Source organism: Canis aureus, chromosome 18 (genome assembly GCF_053574225.1).
Source record: "Canis aureus isolate CA01 chromosome 18, VMU_Caureus_v.1.0, whole genome shotgun sequence".
NCBI classification, from domain to species: Eukaryota; Metazoa; Chordata; class Mammalia; order Carnivora; family Canidae; genus Canis; species Canis aureus.
The window spans coordinates 15,955,623-15,981,129 of NC_135628.1; the positions used below are offsets into that span (position 1 = coordinate 15,955,623).

The following is a 25,507-nucleotide window of genomic DNA, read 5'->3' on the forward strand; positions in this document are numbered from 1 at the left end:
AAGGACAGAGTTGCCATCAAAGGAGATGAGGAAGGCTTTGGGTAAAGCAAGTTCAGGGGAGGGAGGTATCAGGGGTTCCAAAAGTGAAGCTATCAGGTGAGCAGTTAGATGTATGAATTGTCTCTAGAGAGAGAAGACTGGACTGGAGCTACAAGTTTGGAAGCCATGGGGCTATGGATGACAAAGCACTGGGACTGGGTGAGAACACCCAAAAAGTGACATAAGGTGGGGAAGACAACAAGCTCAGGACTCTGGCTGGGGCACTCCAACCTGAAGACTCCTGAGAAGGACTTAGACGTGAGGTAGAAGTAACACCAAGAATGTGTGGTCTGGAGGCCAGGGAAAAGGCATCCTGCAAAGCAGTTAGCTATGCCCAAGTACAAGGAGAATGAGACATGACCACTGCAGCAACCTGAAAGGCACCGGTCACTTTAGCAAGACCAGGTTCAGTGACATGGAGGGACAAAGGTCTGACAGGAGTGGGTTGAAAAGAGTTTGGACATTTTTGCTATAAAAGAAGCAAAAAAATAAAATGGAAAGATGCACCAAGAGAAGGGAAAAGAATAGCATGGTTTTAGGCTAATGGGAACAATCCAGTAGCTGGGAAAATGTGACTGACATGAGAGAAAGTGGAAAAGGCTGGAGCCACGGCCTTGAATAAGCAGAGGTAGGTGGGCAGAGTCGTGGCATTCAGCAGGGTATCTCAGGACAGGCGACTCTAACTGTCCCGCTCCACGACGGGGTGTTTGCTGCAGAAGAAACCACCCAGGATCTAGATGATCAAGACAGGGGTATGTAGCCTGCCTCAAACCACTGGGTAGCTACGTGACGCTGGGCAAGTCCTTTACCTTCTCTGGGCACAGCTGCTGCTTCTGAAACGGGGATGGTGATTACACGGCTGCCACAAGGGCCAGGCAAGATGATATATGTGAAAAACACTCAGCACAATGCAGGCACACAGTGAGCACCCAGGAACTGAGAACTGAATTATGAGCCCTGGAATCAAGCCCTGTACCTCTCAGGGCCTCGGTTTCTTCAAAGAGGAATTGTGAGCTTCAGTTTAGAGAGTGTGTATAGAACTGCGTGGTACACGACCGTGTGCAGTTACCATCATCACGAGAAATAAGCATTCACACTCGGAACGGATCTCCTGCCCCAGTAAGGCTCCCCAGGCTCCTAGAAGTCCTGCTTCCTTCAAAGGTCAGTTACCTCTTCGAGGAGGACTTCTCCATTACCATCCTTGTCGATTTCTTCGAAGAGGTTGGGGGACACCTCGCCATTCCATATGAACATGTACCCCTCGGGCAGACCGGCCACAAGCTCCAGCAGCTCAATGTCAAACACCAGGACAGCACTGCCGGGCACTTCTCCATCTGTCTCACCAACAGGGGAGGGGACAGCGTTAGTGCCACCAGACGGCAAGCATGCCCATCTGAACCTCCCCCCCAACCAGGGCTCCAGCTGCCTCCTGGATGGCGAACATTTCTTGTGAGAGCAAGAAAGTTCTAAGCCAGCAAGTGGTTTTTTCCAAGCTGTAGATGGTGACCATTAGTGAGTCATGAAATCCGTTTACAGGATATCAACCAGCATTTTTTTTTAATTTTTATTTATTTATGATAGTCACACAGAGAGAGAGAGAGAGGCAGAGACACAGGCAGAGGGAGAAGCAGGCTCCATGCACCCGGAGCCCAACGTGGGATTCGATCCCGGGTCTCCAGGATCGCGCCCTGGGCCAAAGGCAGGCGCTAAACCGCTGCGCCACCCAGGGATCCCAGCATTTTTTTTTTTTAATTAAAGAATAAAATAGATAAGGGTACATTGCACATAGAAAGGATAGGTATGGTTTTATGGAACTTGAGTTTAATAACTTTATATGTAAAACTAAATGTCTATGTACATACGTATAAATTGTGTGTTAATGTGTAATACAGATGGGGAGACAAAATGTATTTTTTTCCCCAAGATTTTTAAATTTTATTTATTTTAGAGAGAGAGAGAAAGAGTGTGTGCACACACATGTGGGGTAGGGGGAGAGGGAGAGAATCTCAAGCAGACTCCCTGTTGATAGCAGAGCCCAAACGGGGCTCCGCCTCAGGACCCTGAGATCATGACCTGAGCCGAAACCAGGAGTCAGGTGCTTACCCAACTGAGCCGCCCAGGTGCTCCCATGGAATGTATTTCTTATTATATGTCTTGGTGAAAAAAAGTTTGAAAGCCACTAATAGAGACTACAATTGTAGAACTTTTCAATAAATCCTGTAATAGAACCTTAAAAATAGTACAGCATGCCTTAAAATCCTAAGCTAAAATATGATATAAACACAAATCTGAGAACAGTATATACAGAATGGGCCCAAAAGAGATTATATGAGTACGTGAATATATATATATATATATATATATAAAATGTCTTATTTGAAATTATTATATGTCATAATTATTTATAATTAATATTACTTAGTCATGTAGGGTACACATTTTTTGTGTTTCTTCTTAGACCAGGGGGACTAGCAGGCAGTTGTGCATATTTTTGTTTTCTTTTTTAAGTAAGCTCTATACCAGATATAGGGCTCAAACTCACGACTCCGATCAAGAGTCACATGCCCCACAGACTGAGCCAGCCAGGTACCCCTAACAGACAGTATACTCACAATTATTTAAAAAATGTGAAAAAGAGAAAATCGATCCAAAGTATATGTTTCTTATAAGTTAGCACTTCCTACCTCCTCCATCTCCAGAGAGCTGGAGCATAAAACACTGGAGAAGATGGCCCTGATTCTTTGGGTTTTAAATAGAAGAAGCAGGGACTTCTCGATCCCGGGACTCTGGGATCATGCCCCGAGCCAAAGGCAGATGCTCAACCACTGAGCCACCCAGGCGTCCCAAATAGGTAGAATCTTTAAAAAATAATAATAACAAATGGAAAGAGCATATTGCGGTTCTAAATATGGCACCCCAAAAGCACAACATTCAGATTGTGAATATGCCCCAAGCATTCCGTAATGCTGTTGCTTACTCACCCACGCCAGCTTCCCCATAGCCCAGGTGGGGTGGAATGATCACTGTCCGTTTCTCTCCAACGCACATCTCTCTGAGACCCATATCCATTCCCAACACAACTTGTCCGGATCCCAAAACAATATTATACGTCTTGCCTAAATTCCACCTGAAAATGAAACAGAGGAGTCCCTGATTAGGTCAACAACCCACTGGTCCTTGAATGTTTTCATGAGAAGAACACATATCTTCTGTGATCTTTCTGCCAAAGATACAGAACCCCTGTCTAATCAGGAGAAAACATCAGACAAGCCCAAACTGAGCAACACTGTGCAAAATAACGAACCTATAATCTTCAAAAGTGTGAAGAAAATCAAGGGAAAACCAAGAAGCCATTCCAGAACACTGGAGCATACTGAGTGAGATCCTTTTGCTATAAAGGATAAAAGACCTTATGGGAACAACTAGCAAAACTTAGGTGGGGTCTGAGGATTAAAGATGGTAACATATCAGTGTTAATTCTGGTTATGAAGTATGTGTTAAATTATGCAGGAGAATGTCTGTATTTGTAGGAAATGTACACTGAAGTACTCGGGGTGGTGGGATATCATGGTGGCAACTCCAATGATTCCAGGGAGAAAGAAATTTTTTGTGCTGTTCTTACAACTTTTCTATTTTTTAAAGTTTTATTTATTTGAGAAAGAGAGTGAGCATGAGAGAGAGTAGGAGTGGGGGCGGGGGTGGGGAGGATAGAGGGAGAGGGAGGTGCAGATCCCCACCCCCACACTGAGCAGGAACCTGATGCGGGACTCATCCCAGGACCCTGGGATCATGACCTGAGCCGAAGGCAGCTGCTTAACCGACTGAGCCACCAGGTGCCCAATATTTTAATCACTATCCTAGTAAGGAATTTTCATGAGAATTTGAAAAATTTGTAATATAGTTACGACCCTGGGTTTTGGATTTAGCAAGACCTGAGTCTGAATCTTGCTTCTGACACTTAATTGGACCGTGAAAAAGAAAATCCCTCCATTTCCTCATCTATAAACTGCAGATAATAGTAGCTACCTCACAGGGGTATTCTCAGTGGTAAATAATGGGCCATGCTGGCACGGGGGAGAACAAATACAAAGAGCTCAGTAAATGGATGGCCTTGAGTATGTGAAACGCTTGCATCTGTAATAGGTTTTGACGTTAGAAAAATAACTGAAAGTTTAACTTTAGCCATGATTTAAATTACTCTGGATGTCCACGGTCCCTGGGAAATCCACATAAATCAAAGGTGGCTCTATCACCTCAGTCACTACTGAAAATAAATGTTTCCACATGTACCTCAGTACGCTCCCCCACCTCCTAAAGACAAACAATGGAGATATTCTTCAATCTCAGGCTGGAAAAGCCTCTCCAAGCTCCTCAGAGCCCCATGGGGACCCCTTCCCAGGTGGCGACAGCATGCAAGGGACAGCCCCTCCAGGTCACAGCCCCTTCTAGGCTCCCCAGCCTCCCCTGGGTGCAGGGCTACCGCCACTTTGCCTCCTCAAGCTGGTCGTCAGGCACCGACACACCAAACCAGGGTTTGCACCTGTCTTACCTGGGACAAAGTCAAAACAAAGTCCACTCTGGCGCGGGGGGGCCTTGGCCCAAGGCCTGTGGGAGGGAGCAGGATGGGCCCTCCCGCCTGGGCACAATTCCTTCTTTGTCAGCAGGCGGAGGCACCCTGGCACTGCCTTTCTCCAGGGACTACTCTGTTTCACAGTCTCCCAGAATATTCAAAAACCCCTTTAGCTCTCCGCTACCAAAGTCTGAGGCCAACTTAAACACACATGAAGAAAATCCTCCAAGCAAATGTCTCTGCTTTCCCGGGTCACCTCTGAGTGCCCCACTAAGTCTTTCTTTTTTTTCCCCCTCAGATCAGCCTCTTATTTATTTTATTTTTATTTATTTGTTTTGCCAGTTTTGCCTCTGACATTCTCCTCATTCCTTCCGCGCACTCCCACGGCCCAGCCACTGCAGGCTTCCTGCTCCCCACCTGCCGCCCTCTGGCTCTCGCCCGTGGTCCCCTTCCTCCTCCCAGCAGCCAGCTTCAGCAGCACCTGCCTCCCTGTTTACAGAGCCCACGGAAGGCCGGAAGGCCGGGGTGGGGCAGGTCTCACCCCCTTCCTCTCCCACCTCACACCCACCACAGGCCCCATTTCCCCTTGATACTGAAGCTACACTCAGACCAGACCAGCAGGGATGCCGGATGTTACTCTGCAGTATAGAGTTACAGGGACCGCAAATGACTCTCGTGGTAGAGGGTGGAGTCTGATAAGACCAAGGAACATTACGTGGCTCCCGGATGCTCTGTGGGAATGTTGTGAATCCGCCAAACATGAGAAGGCAGGAAGGCTGATTCCCCCCCCACCCCCGCCCTACATGAGAAGCATATCCTGAACCCACTGGGAAGGAATTCCTTTGTTCAGTTTCCACCACCACCACCACCACCACCACCCCCCACTCCCCACCACCCCCACCCCCGCTTCCCGACCCCCTGCCCCAGAGTCAGAGCCCCAGATAAGAATATGGGCATTAGCAAGAGCAAGGACAGCAAGCCATTGACCTTACAGACTACTCTAACCTTGTGGATCATTCTCATATGCATATGGTCCCTTGATCCCCCAAACGACAGGCCATGCTTCTTCTCCACTGCCCCCCAAAGGCTTCTAATACTAATGCAAGGAGGTTTGCTATAAAAGAGGTCCTGGTATATCTGAGCCCCAGAAGCTAATTCATAGTTCATTGATTCTATAATGCATGTATTTTCACATTTTAACCTCTCTGTAATTGGGATACACTTTATCATTAACATCATGTTAATTTGGGGATCCCTGGGTGGCGCAGCGGTTTGGCGCCTGCCTTTGGCCCAGGGCGCGATCCTGGAGACCCGGGATCGAATCCCACATCGGGCTCCCGGTGCATGGAGCCTGCTTCTCCCTCTGCCTGTGTCTCTGCCTCTCTCTCTCTCTCTGTGACTATCATAAATAAAAAAAAAAAAAAAAAAAAACATCATGTTAATTTGGGGGCAGCATTTTTATGCAGATCTTAAAGATGCATAAAATGATGCATCTAATAATCAACACATTCTAGATCTGATGAAAAACAGGAATCCATTAGTATACAGGCTCTCATAGCAGCAGAGAGAATGCTCTGAAGAGCATGTCCCTAGGGCTCCGTCTCCATGTCTGGCTCTCGCCAGCCACACACAATGTCCCCTGAAACTAGAAGGCAGAGGGGCGGGTGGGAGGGAGAGAAGGCCCTCCCCACGCAGCATAAATACAGCAACACATACTTATTTACATGAAGCCGTTCTCTCTCCCCAAGCCCAAACTTAGGAATCTTGAGTCAGGCTCTGTATGAAAATGGATATACTTATACGGAGATATAAAGAAAGGCTGAAAATGTTTCTTTCCCAGAAGAGAATATTTTACTAACATACAACTACATCTAAAGATTCAGAAACTGGGGATCCCTGGGTGGTGCAGCGGTTTAGCGCCTGCCTTTGGCCCAGGGCGCAATCCTGGAGACCCGGGATCGAGTCCCACGTCAGGCTCCCAGTGCATGAAGCCTGCTTCTCCCTCTGCCTGTGTCTCTGCCTCTCTCTCTCTCTCTCTGTGTGACTATCATAAATAAATAAAAATTTAAAAAAATAAAAAATAAAAAAATAAAGATTCAGAAACATAAGAAGCATAAAGCTCCTTTTTACCCAAACTGGCTAATGATACTAGTTTATACTATTGATTCCTATTAATAAAATATCAGATTCATCTCAGTCAGTTAACATTTATAAAATGCTCCCTTTGCATTAGTTATGCTCTGGGCTAGGTGTAAAGAATAAAAATATGAATAAACATGTTGGGTTTCTCTAAGGTATTCAGACCAGCAACAGAGATTGAAACAAAAATAAATAACTAAAAATAAATAACTATGTTAAATAATAACTTAAAACATGAGACACAGGGACGCCTGAGTGGCTCAGCGATTGAGCATCTGCCTTTGGCTCAGAGCATGATCCCCAGGTCCGGGATCAAATGCCACATGGGGCTCCTTGTGGGGAGCCTGCCTCTCCCTCTGCCTGTGTCTCTGCCTTTCTCTCTGTGTCTCTCATGAATAAATAAATAAAATCTTAAAAAACAAAAACAAAAAAAAACATGAGACACAGAAGTGGGAGCAGCTGATTCTTCCTAGGAATTAAGGAAAGACTTGGAAAAGGGAGGACATCTTAGCCAGGGCAGAAGTTGGCTGGAAAGAAGGGTTTAAGCAGCGCACATCTTGCACCACTACACATGGAAACCTAGAAGGCAAAAGCTTCCACCTAGCAGAAGATGAGACCAGTCCAGCAGAATGGAGTTGACAAATAGAGCCTAATGTGCCAGACTATGGAGTTTGTAATGTAGCTGTGGGTTAATTTTTAAAGACAGCAGTTAGAAGATGACATCTGTTTTTCAGAAAGACAATTTCACAGAAGCAAGGTGCAACCATTCATAGGGAACTTGTAGAATAATGCACCTGAGTAGTGATATCAGCTAGCTCCACGCAATGGGGAAGCATGGAGAGAAACGCCCTCAACCAGTATGTGATGAAGAGCAAAGGAGAACCATGCGAGCCTATGGCTGTTATCCACCAAGTTCACTCCCCTCCTGTCCCCAGGGGCCCTTACGTGGAATCCAGCAGAGTCCCATCCAGAAGCGAGGCATTGTAGTGATACTTGAGGTAATCCCCCTTCTTACTCAGCACGGAGCAGTCCGGGGGCTTGTAGTGGGAGGTGATGCTGATGGAGTCTGAAGGGTTGTGGAAGTCAATCACGTGGATGTCAAACACCAGCACGGCCGAACCAGGGATGTTCCCTAAAGGTCAGACACAGGCAATTAATGAGGGACCCCGGTGTCACCAGGTACGTTCCCACAAACCTCCAGGGAGAGACCCGGGACTGCCGATAGGAAAACCTAGAGAGGGGAACCTGGGTGGTGGGTCAGTGGTTGAGTGTCTGCCTTTGGCTCAGGTGGTGATCCTGGGGTTCAGGGATCGAGTCTTGCATCAGGCTCCCCGGGAAGCCTGCTTCTCCCTCTGCCTCTCTCTGTGTGTCTCTCAAGAATAAACAAATAAAAATCTTTAATAAAAATTAAAAACCTAGAGAATACTGAGAGATCGAAGCTGGAAGAGCTGTTAGAAGTAACCTAACCCTCATGGGTAAACTGAGGCACAGACTTGCCCACGGTCATGCAGCCAGTTATAGAACACAGTTTGAACTGTTAAAGACGTTGAGCTACAGCCCCATGGGATCGCTGAACCTGAAAGATGTATGGCTAAGTTCATCACAGATGCGGAAACTAAACGCAGCCAAATTAAGGCTCACCTGGTTCCCACTGAAGTTAAGAGATGAGAAAATCAGCTGACAGCTACTGCTGTGCAAGAGAAACTAACAGAAACGTCACAGGGGAAAGCTCCCAGCCAAAACCGGCCCATATAGACTCCTCTATGATACAATATATCTAACAGTTCATAAAGTACTCTTATAACACATCGTTTCTGTTCTACACAAAATTATTAGTATAGGGGATCCCTGGGTGGCTCAGTGGTTTAGCGCCTGCCTTCGGCCCAGGGCGTGATGCTGGAGTCTCAGGATTGAGTCCCACATCAGGCTCCCTGCATGGAGCCTGCTTCTCCCTCTGCCTGTGTCTCTGCCTCTCTCTCTCTTTCTCTCTCTCTCTCTCTCTGTGTCTCTCATGAATAAATGAATAAAATCTTAAAAAAAAAACTATTAGTATATTTTTCTCTTCTATCATCTCCACTTTTGAAAACGTTATCTCACATCTGAATAGCATTTTACAGTTTACCAAAGTATTTTTCAGACACATTCTCTCATTTTTTTAAAACTTTATTTTTAGGGCAGCCCAGGTGGCTCAGCAGTTTAGCACTGCCTTCAGCCCAGGGTGTGATCCTTGAGACCCAGGATCAAGTCCCACATCGGGCTCCCTGCATGGAGCCTGCTTCTCCCTCTGCCTGTGTCTCTGCCTCAACAAAATGAAATGCCAAGAATGGAGCTGGAGAACCCCACGGGGAGCCCAGCATTTCATTCCTTCCACAAGTATTTATTCACTGTTTACTTCATGCTTGGCCCCATGGTATGTCCTCCATGTCCTGACACCCTTTCTGGGCCAGTCCCTGATGGATTAGCACTAGGTCCTATGCAAACCCCACAAGGAGGCCAGGGAGACACTTATCAAAAGAAGACAGAGGTGCCCCCCCCCCACCCCTGTGCAAGAGCACCTGGGTGGTCCTTGTCAGAGTGCCCCTGCCCCCACAACAACATATGATTTGGGATGAAGCAGCCTCATGCCCACAAAATTTATGAGTCTTCAGATGCTTCCCAGAGTCTTATATAATATAATTCTTTGCAGAGCTCTGTCACATACTTGATAGAAAGCCAAAACAAAAACAAACAAACAAAAAAAATAACTTAAGCAAATGTTTTCCATTAATATATTATTTTTAGAGAAACGAAGGATTAATCCTGAGGGCATAACAAAGCCTGAATACTCAGAAAATATTTGTCTATTTCTGTATGTATTTGAGTAGAAGTTTACATGATACAAAACCAAGGAGCATCAAGACACTAGACAAACAGGAAATGAAGCCAGGTTTATTGAATGTGTCTTAAGATGTGACCTGGTATGGCTTTACACATCAGAAATTAAATGGGGTGCCCTGCTGACTCAGCCTGGAGAGCATGTGATTCTTGATCTTGGGGTGGTAAGTTCAAACCCTAAACTGGGGGGTAGAGTTTACTCAAAAAAAAGAAGAAAAAGAAAGAAATTTAGGTCAGGGAGAAAAAAAATGTTTCTCCACAGTACACCCTAGCTTCCAACCAACCTGATACCTCATAGATCCTCTGAATAGACCCTACTAAGAAAATTCTGAAGACACATATATCAGTAGTAGTCAGAAGAACAAAATTAATGTGTACAGCCAGCCAGGCCAGCCACAAGCTCACCAGTGAAAAGAATGCAAAAGCAAAATTAATACTGTATCAACTATTCCTAAGCAGGTTAGCAAAAAATGGTATAGGCATATCTCAGAGATTTTGTGGGTCTGGTTCCAGACCACTGGAATAAAGTGAATAGTTCAATAAGGCGAGTCAGGTGAATTGTTTTGGCTTCCCAGTGCATATAATAAAGTTTGTTTCTACCATGCTGTGGTCTATTAGGGGTGCAATAGCATTATGTCTCGAAAACAATGTACATACCTTAACTAAAAGTATTTTATTGCTAAAAAATATAAACTATCATCTGAGCTTTTTTAAATTTTTATTTATTTATGCATGAAACAACACAGAGAGAGGCAGAGACATAGGCAGAGGGGGAAGCAGGCTCCATGCAGGGAGCCCAATGCGGAACTCGATTCCAGACCCCAGGATCATGACCTGAGCCTAAGGCAGATGCTCAACCACTAAGCACCCAGGCGCCCCTCATCTGACCTTTCAGAGTCATAATCGCTGATCACTGACCACCATAACAAATATAATAACAATGAATAAGTTTGAAATATGGCAAGAATTACCAAAATGTGACACAGAGACATGAAGCAAGCAAATAGTGCTGGAAAAATCGCAATGATAGGCTTGCTTGATGCAGGGTCGCCACAAACTTCAATTTGTAAAACAAACAAAAAAACCCAACCATAATACTATCTGCAAAGCACAATAAAGCAAAGCGCAATAAAATGAAGTATGCCTATATGCGTGAGTAAAAAACCTAAGAGCGAAATATGGTTTAAAATACTATGCAACCATAAAAAAAAATACCTGTTGGCATAGACAGTTGTTCACAACAAATTAGGTAAAGAGAAAAATTACAAAGTAATATGTATAGATAATCCCATTTTTTTAGTTTATTTATTTTTTAGTAATCTCTACACCCAATGTGGGGCTCAAACTCATAAGCCTGAGATCAAGAGTCACATGCTCCTCCGACTGAGCCAGCCAGGTGTCCCTAGGTAATCCCATTTTTGTTAGTATTTATTAGTGGAGGTGGATGTGTATTTTCACTTCACGGTTGTATTAGTTTCCTATTGTTAGTATAACAAATTTCCACAAATTTAGTGGCTTAAAACAATGCAGATCTATTCTCATAACTCTGGAGGGTCAAAATTCTGAATTCAAGGTGTTGGCAGGGACGCGTTCCTCGTGGAGGATTCAGGGGAGAATCTGCTTCCTCGCCTTTCCAGCTTCCTGTGGCTGCCTTCACTCCTTGACCTGTGGCCCCTTTGTCCAATTTCCAAGCCAGCAGCTTAGCATTTTCTCCTCCCTCTGACCTCCTGCTTCCCTCTTACAAAGGCTCTTGTAAGTACATCAAGACCACCTGGATGGATGATCCAGAATGATCTCCCCATCTCAAGATCCTTACCTTACTCACATCTGCAAAATCCCTCCACCATGTAAGGTAACATATTGACAGGTTCCAGGGATAGGACGGGGACATCTTTTGGGGCTGCTATCCCACCTACCACATTTCAATGTTTATTCCTGCCTGGTGGGATAATGGGAGATTTTTGTTTTCTTTCGTTATCCTTACTTTCTTTTTTCTAAAGTCAACACGTATCATTTGTATAACGCTTAAAAGGAGGTTGCTATTAGAGTGACAAAGTGTTCTCAAAGTGGGTTGAGGTGATGGTTAACTCAACTCCCCACATTTACTAAAAGTCACTGAATTGGGACACCAGGGTGGCTCAGTTGGCTAAGCATCCAGCTCAGGTCATAATCTCAGGATTCTGAGAGTGAGCCTCACATTGGGCTCATGTCCAGCACAAAGTCGGCTTGAGATTCTCTCTCCCTCTCCCTCTGCCCCTCCTGCTCGTGCTCTCTCTCTCCCTAAAACAAATAAATCTTCACAACTCACGGAATTGTACACTTAAAATGGGTAAATTTTATGACACATAAATTACATCTCAATAAAACTATTAAAAAACAAAAACCAGGGACACCTGGGTGGCTCAGTGGCTGGGCGTCTGCCTTCAGCTCAGGGCATGATCCTGGAGTCCTGGGATCGAGTCCCGCGTCAGGCTCCCTGCTCCCTCTGCCTATGTCTCTACCTCTGTCTCTCTTGAATAAATAAATTAAAAACCTTAAAAAAAAACAAAAACAAAAAAGGGGAGAGGTTTGCAATATACTTTCAAATGACTCAACAACAAAAACAAAAAATGTAATTAGAGAGAAAAAATAAACAGCAAGATGTTAACAGCTGATGAATCTATGAGTTTGACTCCTAGTTCTTTCAACTTTGGCACAAGTCTAAGAATTTTCCAAGAGGAAATTGGGCAGTGGGGACAAGAGGAAAGAATAGAGCATCTCTAGAAACCAACGCTATTTGGACATTCAAGTCTTTAATGGGACATCAGGTTCCACATTCTGGCTCTCAAGAAGCCCTGATTGCTTGGAAGCAGCCTGGAAGCAGCGAGCACTCACCTCTTCCTTCCTCTCCGTAGCCGAGGTGAGGCGGGACCACAATCCTCCTCTTCTCTCCGATGCAGACACCAAGTAGACCTTCATCCATGCCAGCAATCACGTAGCCCTGCCCGATGTATGTGTCAAAGGTGCGGTTCCGTGAGTAGCTGGAAAAGAAGGAAGGACAGAAAGGTTCCTCACAAGCGACACCACAGCAGCTGTGCATGTTAGGGGCATGAGAGGCAGCAGGAAGCCAGAAGACTCCAGACCCTGGAAGAGGCTGAAGCTTAGTTTGTGAGGACACAGCCTGGAAACATGCTCCCAGGGAACCCACACTCCCTAGAACTCACACACGGTGTGGGAGCAGCTGGGTACAAAACCACTCCCAGAAACAAGCCTCCAACCCTCTGGTCTGGTCAGGTTATGGATGGGATGCACCAGACAAGACGCAGCCACACAGAAATGTAGCTGATGTAAATCGGACTGTGCTTGGTAACCATGTCAAGTTAATTTTAAAAAAGCATCAAAGGTGGACCTTCTTAGAAACTAAGAATGTGTCACAAGACAACGTTCCAGTATCTGAAGCAGAGAATATCTGTATATATGAGGCATGGATATTTGGATTGCCAGGAAAGTAACAAATACACAGAAAACAATTGAACTGTGCAGTCTCTACCAGGGCCCAGAGGAAGTCTTCCTACTGTAACCCCTGCTCACCAAGCCACCTTCTGGGGAGTACTTGGGTTTCCCAAGTGCCATGGGCAGGAGGCCCAAGCATTCTGCTCAGTGGAGAGATCCAGCCTTTGTATAAACTGCCAGTTGAATCCGATTCCTGTGAGTTTGGTGAGGACAGGAATCAATTCCCCAAAGCCAGATGTTTCCAGAATAAAATAATAAAACTTCACACGCCACGTCTGCTACCCAGGGACCTGCACTCATTCCTCACCCCCACCTGGTGCAGAGGTGGCAAAAAGCCTGTCATGAAAGAGTTGGTCTGTTCCACCATGACCTCAAACACAGCCAAAGGATGACCACCTCCGGGAAGATGGCCAGCCGAGTGGGGCCAGGGGGATGAAAAGACTGAGCTGCGAGGGGCTCCCCTTTTACAGTAGCTCTCAGAGACCAAACAGAAAGCCAAAGGATGTGAAAAATCACAAGAACAGATGATTCTCCTCACCCAGGAAGCCGGTCATCTACATAGACCCCTCGCCCCCATGGAGAAAGACCCTGTTGCCCACATTGTGCAGCTCCAGACCTCAGCCCTCACACAACCAGGAAGGCCAGGATGGAAACACAGTAGGGCAGGAAAGCAGGCTTGGCTCCCTAGCATCCTCTCGCCATGAGCCAGCCTTTTGCCTTCCCCAGGTTACTGACTCTCTGGCCAGTACCTGGAGATCATCAGCAGAGAACAGCCTTGGTGGCACTCCAGACCTCAGGCATTCAAGGCAGAGGAGGACACCTGCCTGATGGGGTCCCTCATAAAGGGACACTGAGCAGTGGGAGAGATGGCAGGTGCCTCAGAGAAGGCTGCGCCACTGGGTGGAAGAGTCAGCAAAGATCCCATAGGGTTCGGGGAGACAGCAGACACCGAGGAGGTAGGATCTGCACCAGGGAAAGCACTGGGGTGACAGTGGGGCTAAGGCCAAGAGACACAAAGGAGCCTCAGAAGAAGAGAACGGAGGAGCAGAGTGGCCGGGAATTGTAGAGCACTCTGAATAACTTTAAAAGAAGACTTAAGAGAGCCTGGGTGGCTCAGTAGTTGAGCGTCTGCCTTTGGCTCAGGGCATGATCCCAGGGTCCTGGGATCTAGTCCCACATCAGAATCCCTGTAGGGAACCTGCTTCTCCCTCTGTCTGTGTCTCTGCTTCTCTCTGTGTCTTTCATGAATAAATGAATAAAATCTTTTTAAAAATAGGGCAGCCCCATTGGCGCAGCGGTTTGGCGCCGCCTGCAGCCCGGGGTGTGATCCTGGAGGCCCTGGATCGAGTCCCATGTCGGGCTCCCTGCATGGAGCCTGCTTCTCCCTCTGCTTGTGTCTCTGCCTCTCTCTCTCTCTGTGTGTGTGTCTCTCATGAATAAATAAATAAAATCTTTTAAAAAAATCTTTTAAAAAATAAAATAAAATAGGAATTTTAATAAAGAATATTTCCAAGGATAAAAATATAAAACCCTTAAAAGGGGCTGAGGAAAATATAGACAAATGTTCATGTACTCTAGGGGATGGGACAGATTTGTTATTTTTAGCAAGTTCCCAAAGACAGACTATGTAAGAATTTATGTAAGAATAAAGGAAATCATAAAAGAGAAGTTAAATGTATTTAACAAAGTCACAATAACCAAAATAAAAATGCAAATAAACATGGAATATGCTTTGGACAATATACAGCCATAAACGGGTTACTATCTTTAATATACCTCTGTATATTAAAATTGATAAGAAAAAGACAAATACCAATACCCTCAACATAAAAACAGGCAAAAGATACAACACATAAATCACAAAAGAAGATATCCAAATGGTCTTGTAATAAATATTTGAAACAATTTCAACCTCAATAGCAATCAAGAAATTCAGATTAAAACTATAAGGTTCCAGGCAGCCTGGTGGCTCAGCAGTTGGTGCCTGCCCTCTGCCCAGGGCGTGATCCCAGGGTCCCGGGATCGAGTCCCACGTCGGGCTCCCTGCATGGAGCCTGCTTCTCCCTCTGCCTGTGTCTCTGCCTCTCTCTCTGTGCCTCTCATGAATAAATAAATAAAATCTTAAAAAAAAAAAAAACTATCCATTTTTCTCCTATAAATTGGCAAAAATTATTTAAAAATGATTCTCAGTGTTGAGAGAGTTTGAGGGAATGAAGCTCCTTTAGAGTGTTGGGGAATAAAAGCTTCCCCGAGGACAGCTTGGTTGTGTATATCAAAAACTATAAAAATACACATAATCTTTGACCCAAAGATTCTTCTAGAAATTTATCCCAAGGAAACAATCTTACACGTTAAGATTTAGCTGCAAAAATAATTACTGCAGCCCTACTTAGACTGTCAAAAGGAAGAAAACAAAGATGGTGACTAACATATCATGATGAGTGCTGAGTACCGTGTAGAATTGTTAAATCACTATGTTGTACACCTGAAGCTAATATAACTCTGTCAACTACAATAAAAAAGAAAACAACTGGGATTAATTACCTAAATTAAGGCAAATCCATATAATAGAAAATTCTGTAGCCATTAGGATGGACTAGATCCCAATGCACTAAAGTGGAAAGCATTTTTAAAACCTAATAAAATTGTCACTCCTTTATTTTTTTGTTAAAGTTTTATTTATTTGGGGGGGTGGGGGTGGGACAGAGGGAGACAGGGACTCTTAAGCAGACCCTCTGCTAAGCACAGAGTCCAATTCATGGCTCCTTCTCACACCCTGAGATCATAGTCTGAGACAAAATCAAGAGTTGGATGCTTTACAGACTGAGCCACCCAGGCACCCTGTGGTTCCTCTAATATGGAAATAAATCTGGTGCACACTAGAAAAAATGGTCTTTTAATTAGAAATAGAATTCCAGGGATGCCTGGGTGGCTCAGCAGTTGAGCATCTGCCTTTGGCTCAGGGCGTGATCCCAGGGTCCTAGGATCGAGTCCCACATCGGGCTCCCTGCATGGAGCCTGCTTCTCTCTGCCTGTGTCTCTGCCTTTCTCTCTATATCTCTCATGAATAAATAAATAAAATCTTAAAAAAAAAAAAGAAATAGAATTCCAGGAAATAAAGGACAGAACCAAGCTCATAAGTAACGGGTAATAAATAACATGCACACACTGAATGTTTTCTGTAATAGAAAAAAATAAATAAATAAAGACAACTCAAATGTTCATCAGTAGGGGAATGGTTAAATAAATTGAGAATATTCACCCAATGAAAACACTATGCAGACATAAAAAACAAATTAGCTCTCTTATATGTGTACAGTATAAATTGTTTATGTATGAATTTTTTAATTAGGTAGGCTCCACGCAAGCACGGAGCCCAACCCAGGAGCTTGAACTCATGACTGTGAGATCAAAACCTGAGCTGTCTCTCTATATATCAATATGGAAAAATCCCAAGATGGAAAAATAAAAAGGAAGAGGCAGGGTGGTGTATTCCATCTGCTATATACTATAAAGGGGAGAAAATAAGATAACATCTGTATTTGTGTTGGGACGCCTGGGTGGCTCAGTGGTTGAGCATCTGCCTTTGGCTCAGGGCGTGATCCCAGGATCTGGGATTGAGTCCCACATCGGGCTCCCTGCAGGGAGCCTATTTCTCCTATGTCTCTGCCTCTCTCTCTATATATATATATATCTCTCATGAAGAAATAAATAAATAAATCTTAAAACACACACACACATCTGTATTTGTATATATCTACATTAGAAAAAAAAATCCGCACAGTGGAAGAATAAAAAAGAAACATTAATAAAAGTGGTTAATTCTAGAGGTGCCTGGATGGCTCAGTTGGTGGAGTGTACAACTCTTGATCTCAGGGTCTTGAGTTCAAGCCCTTTTGGGCATAGAGATGAAAGAAAGGAAAGGAAGAAAGGAGGAAAGGAAGGAAGGAAGGAAGGAAGGAAGGAAGGAAGGAAGGAAGGAAGGAAGGAAGGATCGGAGGGAGGGAGGGAGGGAGGGAGGAAGAAAGAAAGAAAGTTAATTCCAAGTGGCTAGAGAAAAGGGAGATGGAAGGTAGGCAGGGGCAAGTAATAGGACATATCTTAATACACACTTAGTTTTAATTCTGAACCATGTGACTATTACTTTTTCCAAAAAGATCAAATGAAAATTATAAAGGAAGAGACCTTAAGAACAGGAAGGATAAATTATTCAAGCAAATGGGACACCTGGATAGCTCAGCGGTTGGGCGACTGCCTTTGCCTCAGGGCATGATCCTAGGGTCCTGGGATCAAGTCCCACATTGGGCTCCCCGTGGAGAGCCTGCTTCTCTCTCTGCCTGTGTCTCTGCCTCTCTGTGTGTCTCTCATGAATAAATAAATAAAATCTTAAAAAAAATATTCAAGCAAAATAATGCCATATGAAAATTCTTCTGTACTATTTTGGATGACTAAAGAAATCAGAAGTCTATTACCTCAGAGAGACAGGTAGGCTGCTGTCTCTACCTGTTCGCTCTACAGGAAGCTGAAGAGGTGGTTTCCCAAGGGCACATGCCACTTGAAAGAGCAAGACATAGCAAGCTGCCTGCCGCCTGCTCCAGCCACCTGTACAAGGGCAAGCTACTAAGCAAAACAGGACTGAATAACAACAGAGGCATGGTAATTAACCTTTGCAGCATCAGGAAGGAAGCCACAAGCACTCAACCTGTCTCCTCCAGCAGCCTTTGAAGTTCACAGAGCTTGCTTTACATACCTTATCTCTTTAACCATCTCTGAGAAAGGTGCTAATTACAGTCGGGGTGGGGGGGAGCGGGGGCACAGGACTAAATTTCGGGGAGGTCAAATGCTGTCCAAAGTCACCACACACCGGGACCAGAACCCACCTTTCCTGGCACCAAGTCTGTTGTCCCCTCTTCCGACCACCCAGACCTCAGTTCTGGCCACTTCTCATCCTGGATCCCATAGTTGGCTCCCTACTTGGATAGTTGAGCAAGGTATAAGGAATGGTGGGAGTGTAGGCTGAGTCTATCCCGTTTTCCTGCAGACTTATATCCCACAGGCTCCAAGAAGGAGACTGTTCTAACAGCCTCTGAAGGAATTCAATGTCAGAAAACAATCTATGCTAGAGATGAAAATACTAACTATAAATCAGCATTGACAGAGTTCAGATCATGGTCCAGCCAGAGGTAGACTATCTTTAATAAGATGCTCTGGTGAGTGAAGGCTCCAGTAGTTTCCTTACCTGGAATCAAAGAAGGTGCCATCCAGAAGGGTGCCATTGTAATGATACCTGAGAAAGTCCCCACTTTGACTTCGCCGCTCACAGTTTTCTGGGACTACCTTATTCTCAATGGAAATGCCATCCTTGGGGTTATGGAGGTCCAATAAAGCAACATCAAACACCAGAGATGCCTGTCCAGGAATGTCTTTCCCTAGAGTAGAATGGAGGAAGATGATGAAATCAGGACATGAGATTTAGGAAGGGCTTTTAACTACAACTCAACTCCCACTGTGTTGGTGTTACTCATTCCTTAAAGCTTCCAAGCTGAGGAAATAAACGTTCTTTCACATGTTGGGTGGCCCCCTGGTGTTCAACTATTTCTGCCACCACCATGTCTATGGTGCCCAACCATGCGCTTGCGGGCATAATATGAAGCCTGACTTCTTCAGAAAAAGGAGCAAACCAATATTGATGACACACAAGACTACCATGACCGTATTTTCTATGCTTGTGCTGACAAATCAAGGCTCTATGTGGGTGGTTATGCACCCACATGAAAACCCAAATACATGCCTCTGTGGGTTTCTGTCTGTGTACAAATGCAAATCACAGACATTTACAGGCATAAATTCCAAACCTTGGACTTGATTCTACAGAATATTACACAGACTTGTTCTGTGGAACCATCAGCCAATGTTTTGAAGACGCAAAATGCAAAAAATCAATTTATTAAGTGCATCCAAAACAAGATATAAATAAAATTAAAGCTAGCTAAGAGGGAGGAAAAATGGTACCCACAATGCAAAATATAAATCCTCAAATTCCTTTTATCCCACTTCTGGATGGTACTGCTTCTTTGGGATGTTCCCAACAGTGGGGACCTAGTGAATATACACAAAATGATAATCTACCTGAAGAGATTATTGGGTACTAGCTCTTCTTGCAAGGATCAACATCAACCAATAAATACCTCAATTCAGTACTTTGAGATAAAGGAAGTTAACTGACAAACCACCTACCTCAACATTCTTGTCATTCGATATACCTTTGCAAAGGAGTAGACCCGCAAGTGAATGACAGCACAACAGGCCTGAGTTCCTTCAATAGGTTCTTTGGCAGAGCCCATCACCCCCCCCTTCACCTCAGGGAAACAATGAAATCTGTTGAAAACTGCTGCTGAGTCAGTCTCTGGAATGTAAGGTGTGGTCAATCCTCCAAGTGTGTGTATGGGGGTGTGTGTGTGATAGAATATGAATCTTGTACTTTTCTGTATTTTTTCATTTATTAGAAAAAAGAAAGCCTTAAAAGTAGAGCTTAAAATTTTTCTAACATTATCATATACTAATTGAAATTTTTTTTTAAGATTTTATTTATTTATTCATGAGAGACAGAGAGAGAGTCAGAGACAATGGCAGAGGGAGGAACAGACTCCATGCAGGGGGCCCGATGTGGGACTGGATCCCGGGACTTCGGGATCATATCATGGGCCAAAGGCAGACGCTTAACTGCTGAGCCACCCAGGCATCCCAAATATTTGTTTTTTTAATAACAATTTTATCAAGATATAATTTCCATATCATACAATATATATAGGGTGCCTGGATAGTTCAGATGGTTAAATATCCAACTCTTGATTTTGGCTCAGTCGTGATCTCAAGAGTTGTGCGATGGAGACCCACGTCAGGTTCAGCGCTGGGTATGGAGCCTGCTTAAGATTCTCTCTCCCCCTCTACCCCTCCCCAACCTCTCTAAAATAAACAAATAAACAAATGAATAAATAAAGTCATACCTGGATAGCTGAGCACAGTATTAAAGTATTAAATAAATATTTAAAATAAATAGTTTATTTATTTATAACATGTTGTTTATTTAACATAAATAAAGAATATTCCTCAAATAAGGCCAGGCATCTAGTTTTATTACATATGATGTATGCATCTGGATGATGTCAAAAAGATTTGAGAGCCAAGAAAAATGACCTTCCACTGGCTAAGGATGAGACCACTTGAGTATCAGAATAGCATAATGTCTTGATGAGGGGAGAATTAAGACATATTTACAGCAGTTGTTTTCAAATTTTATTCTTCTCTTAGCAAGGAATCCCCACCCCTGCTTTTTTTTGAAGAAACTGACTGCTGGGCAGCCCTGTAGCCCAGCGGTTTAGCGTCACCTTCGGCCCAGGCCATGATCCTGGAGACCCGGGATCTAGTCCCATGTCGGGCTCCCTGCATGGAGCCTACTCTCTCTCTGTCTGTGTCTCTGCCTCTCTCTCTGTGTCTCTCATGAATAAATAAATAAAATCTTGAAAGAAAGAAAGAAAGAAAGAAGAAAGAAAGAAAGAAAGAAAGAAAGAAAGAAAGAAGAAAGAGAGAGAAAAAAAGAAAGAAAGAAAGAAAGAAAGAAAGAAAGAAAGAAAGAAGAAAGAGAGAGAAAAAAAGAAAGAAAGAAAGAAAGAAAGAAAGAAGAAAGAGAGAGAAAAAAAGAAAGAAAGAAAGAAAGAAAGAAAGAAAGAAAGAAAGAAAGAAAGAAAGAAAGAAGAGAGAGAAAAAAGAAAGAAAGAAAGAAAGAAAGAAAGAAAGAAAGAAGAAAGAAAGAAAGAAAGAAAGAAAGAAAGAAAGAAGAAAGAGAGAGAAAAAAAGAAAGAAAGAAAGAAAGAAGAAAAGAAAAGAAAGAAAAGAAAAGAAAAGAAAAGAAAAGAAAAGAAAAGAAAAGAAAAGAAAAAGAAACTGCAGATCCCCAGCAATAAAAGTGGAGGTGGACAGGAAAGAAGGCTGAGCTGCTTTTCCTCCTTTCTCCTCCTGATCCATAGACATACAGAGCCAAACATAGCTTGGGAAACTTTATGTTAGGGTTATTATAAGTCGGGTACCACAGTCAGTAAACTTCTTAAATGCATTATGTTTCCATTTCAATTCTTTTTTTTTTTTTAAGATTTTTTTAAAATTTTTTATTTATTTATGATAGTCACGGAGAGAGAGAGAGAGAGGCAGAGACATAGGCAGAGGGAGAAGCAGGCTCCATGCACTGGGAGCCCGATGTGGGATTCGATCCCGGGTCTCCAGGATCGCGCCCTGGGCCAAAGGCAGGCGCCAAACCGCTGCGCCACCCAGGGATCCCTCCATTTCAATTCTTAACTACAGATATCTGTTTATTTAAATACCAGAAAGTTCTCTTTGTTGTGTTAGCCTGTCCATGTGATTAAATATGCCCGAAATTAAAATATGAATAACTGCAAAACTCCATTTACAAGCCAATGTTCTGTTTTCTCTCTGCGAAAATGACACTAGTTCAAATTAATGTTTTTTTCTCACATTGTGCTTTACATCTGTCCGCAGGGAACTAATGTCACAGGTAAAATCCACCACGGAGGTACAAATGCAGGTGGGGGGACGGCAATTCTGGCCTCATATACTAAATTGTTATCTCGAGATCTACAACCTTTGGACTTTCTAGTTCAAATCTCATTTCATAGATGGGAAAATATAGGCTGGAGAGGTTGGTGCCCAAGGTTACAGCTTAGGAGGCAGTGGCAGATGCTTACTTATGAATGCCAATGACCATTAATAAGTAGAAGTTTCCACAATTCGGTGATGAGATGGTAGATGATCTGGACTAGCACTGCCCAACAGAACTTTCCACAGTAATGGAAATGCTTTGTTTTTTTTTTTTTTTAATTTTTTTTTTATTTTATTTATGATAGTCACAGTGAGAGAGAGAGAGATAGATACAGGCAGAGACACAGGCAGAGGGAGAAGCAGGCTCCATGCACCGGGAGCCCGACGTGGGACTCGATCCCGGGTCTCCAGGATCGCGCCCTGGGCCAAAGGCAGGCGCTAAACCGCTGCGCCACCCAGGGATCCCTGGAAATGCTTTGTAACTGCTCTGTCCAGTACAGGAGCCCTCAGTAACATGTGCCTCTTAAGTACATGAAATGTGGCAGTGTGGCTAAGGAACAGAATTTTAGATTTTACTTAATTTTAATTTATATTCAATTTAAATATAAATAGCCATTATGTTGCTAGTGGCTATGATACTGGATAGTGCAAGTCTAGACTAAAAAAATCTGGTGGGTTTCATGTGGTAAGCTGAATTAATCACAGCAATAAAAATAAGGACAAATGAAGGGCGCCTGGCTGGCTTAGCAGGAAGAGCATGCGACTCTTGATCTCAGGGTTGTGAGTTCCAGCCCCACAATGGATATAGAGATTACTGAAAAATAAAATAAAAATTAAAAAAAAAGGACAGATGAGAGTAGCTTGAAGAATGAGAAAGACTTACCATCTCCTTCTTCTCCATAGGCCAGAAAAGGAGGTATGGTGATGATGCGCTTTTCCCCCACACACATCCCCAACAGCCCTTTATCCATTCCAGGAATCAGCCAGCCAATGCCCACATATGTGTCATATGTTTTCATGCGATTATGACTGAAAGCCAATGAGAAAGGGGTGAAGTTCCATGCCATGAGGGTGTTTCCAACTCATTTCTCAATAAGGTTTTAGATACACAGCTCAACAGTGAAACTCTACCCATCCCTGAAGACAGGCATTTTTGGGTCTTTGTTCCCAAAGAAAGACAGCAGAAGTCCTCAAATTTAGAAGAAATGAAAATCGTGTAATTAAACCACTGTGATTCACAAAAATAAGCCCGCTATTCTCTCTAACCAAACACACTATAACAAGAAAGCCCAAAGTGTTCACTGTTCTCTAGCTTAGCACCTTACTCCTGGTACTTCTCTATAGCTTCATATACTTTCAGCCTCTCCCTCTTCCTTCCATGGGAAAACTATAAAAATGGATGCAAAAAAATGCATCAATCTACTTGGAAATAGGGCCCTTCACTTAATGACGAGTTCTCAAGATACTATTATTCAGATAAACGTTTTTCTTGCATTTCTATGAAATGTATTAAAATTTTGACTCTGGCTTTACAGAGCATGAAACATCAACCAAAAGCCTTAAGTAAAGGAGTTGGCACTGATGGAAGTTGAGAAGAGTCTCTCTTCTGGTGTCTTCATGGGCATAAAAAGCAAGTGAGATAGAAGGAACTAACAAGCATTTCACCAATATTACCATGAATGGTGGCACTTACCTTGAATCAAACAGTGTCCCATCCAAGAACGTTCCATTGTAATGGTACCTTACAAAATCAGATACCTGGATGGTCCGAGGGCAACTGGGGGGCTTGAAATAAGTGTGAACCTGAACTTGATCATCAGAGTTCCAAATATCCATCAGAAGTACATCAAAATGAAGAACTGAATCTGGGGGGATCACACCAGCTAAAAATTAAAGAGAATTCACACTTGAGAAGCTGCTGCCTTTCAGGCCAGACGAATAAAGACCTACGATGCTGCCTAGGTGTTCAAGGGGGTCACGAAACAATTAAGAAACAGACCATGCTCCCTCCCTTTTTCCTCCAAATGAGAAAAAATTGTCTTCCTCTCAACAAGGGTGACATTCGATACACCTGTGTTAATATCTAGAAGAAATTAACCAAAGATGAAATTTTTGCTGTGTATGTTCACTGCTTCTCATTTTCCTCAATTTAAAGCTTCTGAAGATTCTCTGGTCGGCCTGAATACCCTTTAAATGTTCTGGTTATTTCTGCAGATGTGTTGACAAAATGGAACAAGAACTTACAAACTCCTTCACTTCCGTAGGCAAGCTTTGGGGGGATCTTCACAAAGCGCCTCTCGTTTACACACATCCCAACCAGAGCTTGGTCCATCCCTGCAATCAGCTGTCCTTTTCCCACAAACACGTTGAAAGTGGAGTCTCTGTCATAGCTGAAGACCCAAGAGGTAGAGAAAAAGAAAAGTATAAATTAGTCCTTCCCTTAGTGAAACCAGTCAGTGAAAATGTACCCGTGGACAGAGTGATGTCACTGGAAAGCAAAAACATCCCGTAAAGGAGTTATTGATACAGGAAAGGTCTTCACTAATTATACTTGCAGAGTTGGAATTTTTTAATTTCTTTGAATATTGCCAGCAAATCTAATTTGATAAACATCGGTATAACCCCCCCTTATATATATCATTTTGCAAAATAGCTACCAATACTTCCATGAAAAACGTTTATTCCATTTCTACGTGATTGGTATTTAAAAGCAACAACATAAGATATTAATGCTCCAGTTAACATACACACCTAATTTTTCTTTTTCTCCTTTAGGTCTATTAAGTTAAAGACTCAGCATGGTGTAGCACAAAGGATACTTAAACTCTCTTAAGTGGTTTCTTGCACCACAAAATGGGAGTTAACAATAATAGCCATCCCAAGATCTATATGATATTACAATCTGGTAAGAGCTCTGAAAACCTCAGCGTTATGCCAATATTACTGGAATTATTACAGATAGTGAAAAGTCTAATACGGTCTTGAAATCATGAATCATGTGATTTAAAGGCTGACTGGTGATGGATTTAGGTTGGAAGATAAATAATGGAAGTGTGGTCAACATCCATGCTCTCTTCCTCTCTAATGTCAAATTCTGCAACTAATAAGGGTTTGCCTCTTAGAAGACTGTGCTAGATGCTTTGGGGGATATAAAAAAGCCCAAGGCATGGATTTTGCCTTTTAAAAAGTAAATAAAACTAGCATAGATACCCAGAGAGTTTCAAATACTGTTTCTCTAATAATGAAACACTGGAAATAATTTACAAATTTTGAGGCTATGGCACCGATTGCATTTAAGGCAAAGTCATACAATAAAATGCTCTATGGCCATTTAAAAATACCAGATTTATATCCATTGGCACAGAAGGACATATACAGTAACAGAGAAGTGCAGGTTACAGTGCCCCAGTATACAATAATTCGATTTTGAATTTACACATATAGATGCATACAAAAAAAATCCACAAGGTGATACACAAAAACATTACCAATGGTAATCTAGGAGTAGGGGATTTCAGGTGGTTTAATACTCTCTTCATTTTCAAAATGACCATGTAATATTCATGTAATAAAATATTAAGAACGGTTGGGGGGGCGCCTGGGAGGCTCAGTCAGTTAAGTGTCCCACTCCTGATTGGGGCTCAGGTTGTGGTTTCAGGGTCGTAGGATGCAGCCCCATATTGGGTTCCATGCTCAGTGTGGAGTCTTCTTGAGATTCTCTCTCTCCCTCTGTCCCTCCTCTCACATTTCTCTCTCTCTCTTAAATAGGAAAATAAAATT

At 43.3% G+C, this 25,507-nt stretch overlaps 1 protein-coding gene across 1 annotated transcript in view; it reads right to left on the bottom strand.

The window, feature by feature from the left end:
- FKBP9 (FKBP prolyl isomerase 9) overlaps positions 1-25,507 on the bottom strand; it is a 39,922-nt gene that overhangs the window by 2,697 nt on the left and 11,718 nt on the right. Inside the window, exons 2-9 of the mRNA XM_077856256.1 lie at positions 23,972-24,117; positions 23,421-23,610; positions 22,611-22,756; positions 18,354-18,543; positions 12,497-12,642; positions 7,694-7,880; positions 3,021-3,166; positions 1,210-1,373 (exon numbers count right to left, since the gene is read on the bottom strand). Of these exons, the coding sequence (XP_077712382.1) occupies positions 1,210-1,373; positions 3,021-3,166; positions 7,694-7,880; positions 12,497-12,642; positions 18,354-18,543; positions 22,611-22,756; positions 23,421-23,610; positions 23,972-24,117 (1,315 nt within the window). The remainder of the gene's footprint in view (positions 1-1,209; positions 1,374-3,020; positions 3,167-7,693; positions 7,881-12,496; positions 12,643-18,353; positions 18,544-22,610; positions 22,757-23,420; positions 23,611-23,971; positions 24,118-25,507) is intronic.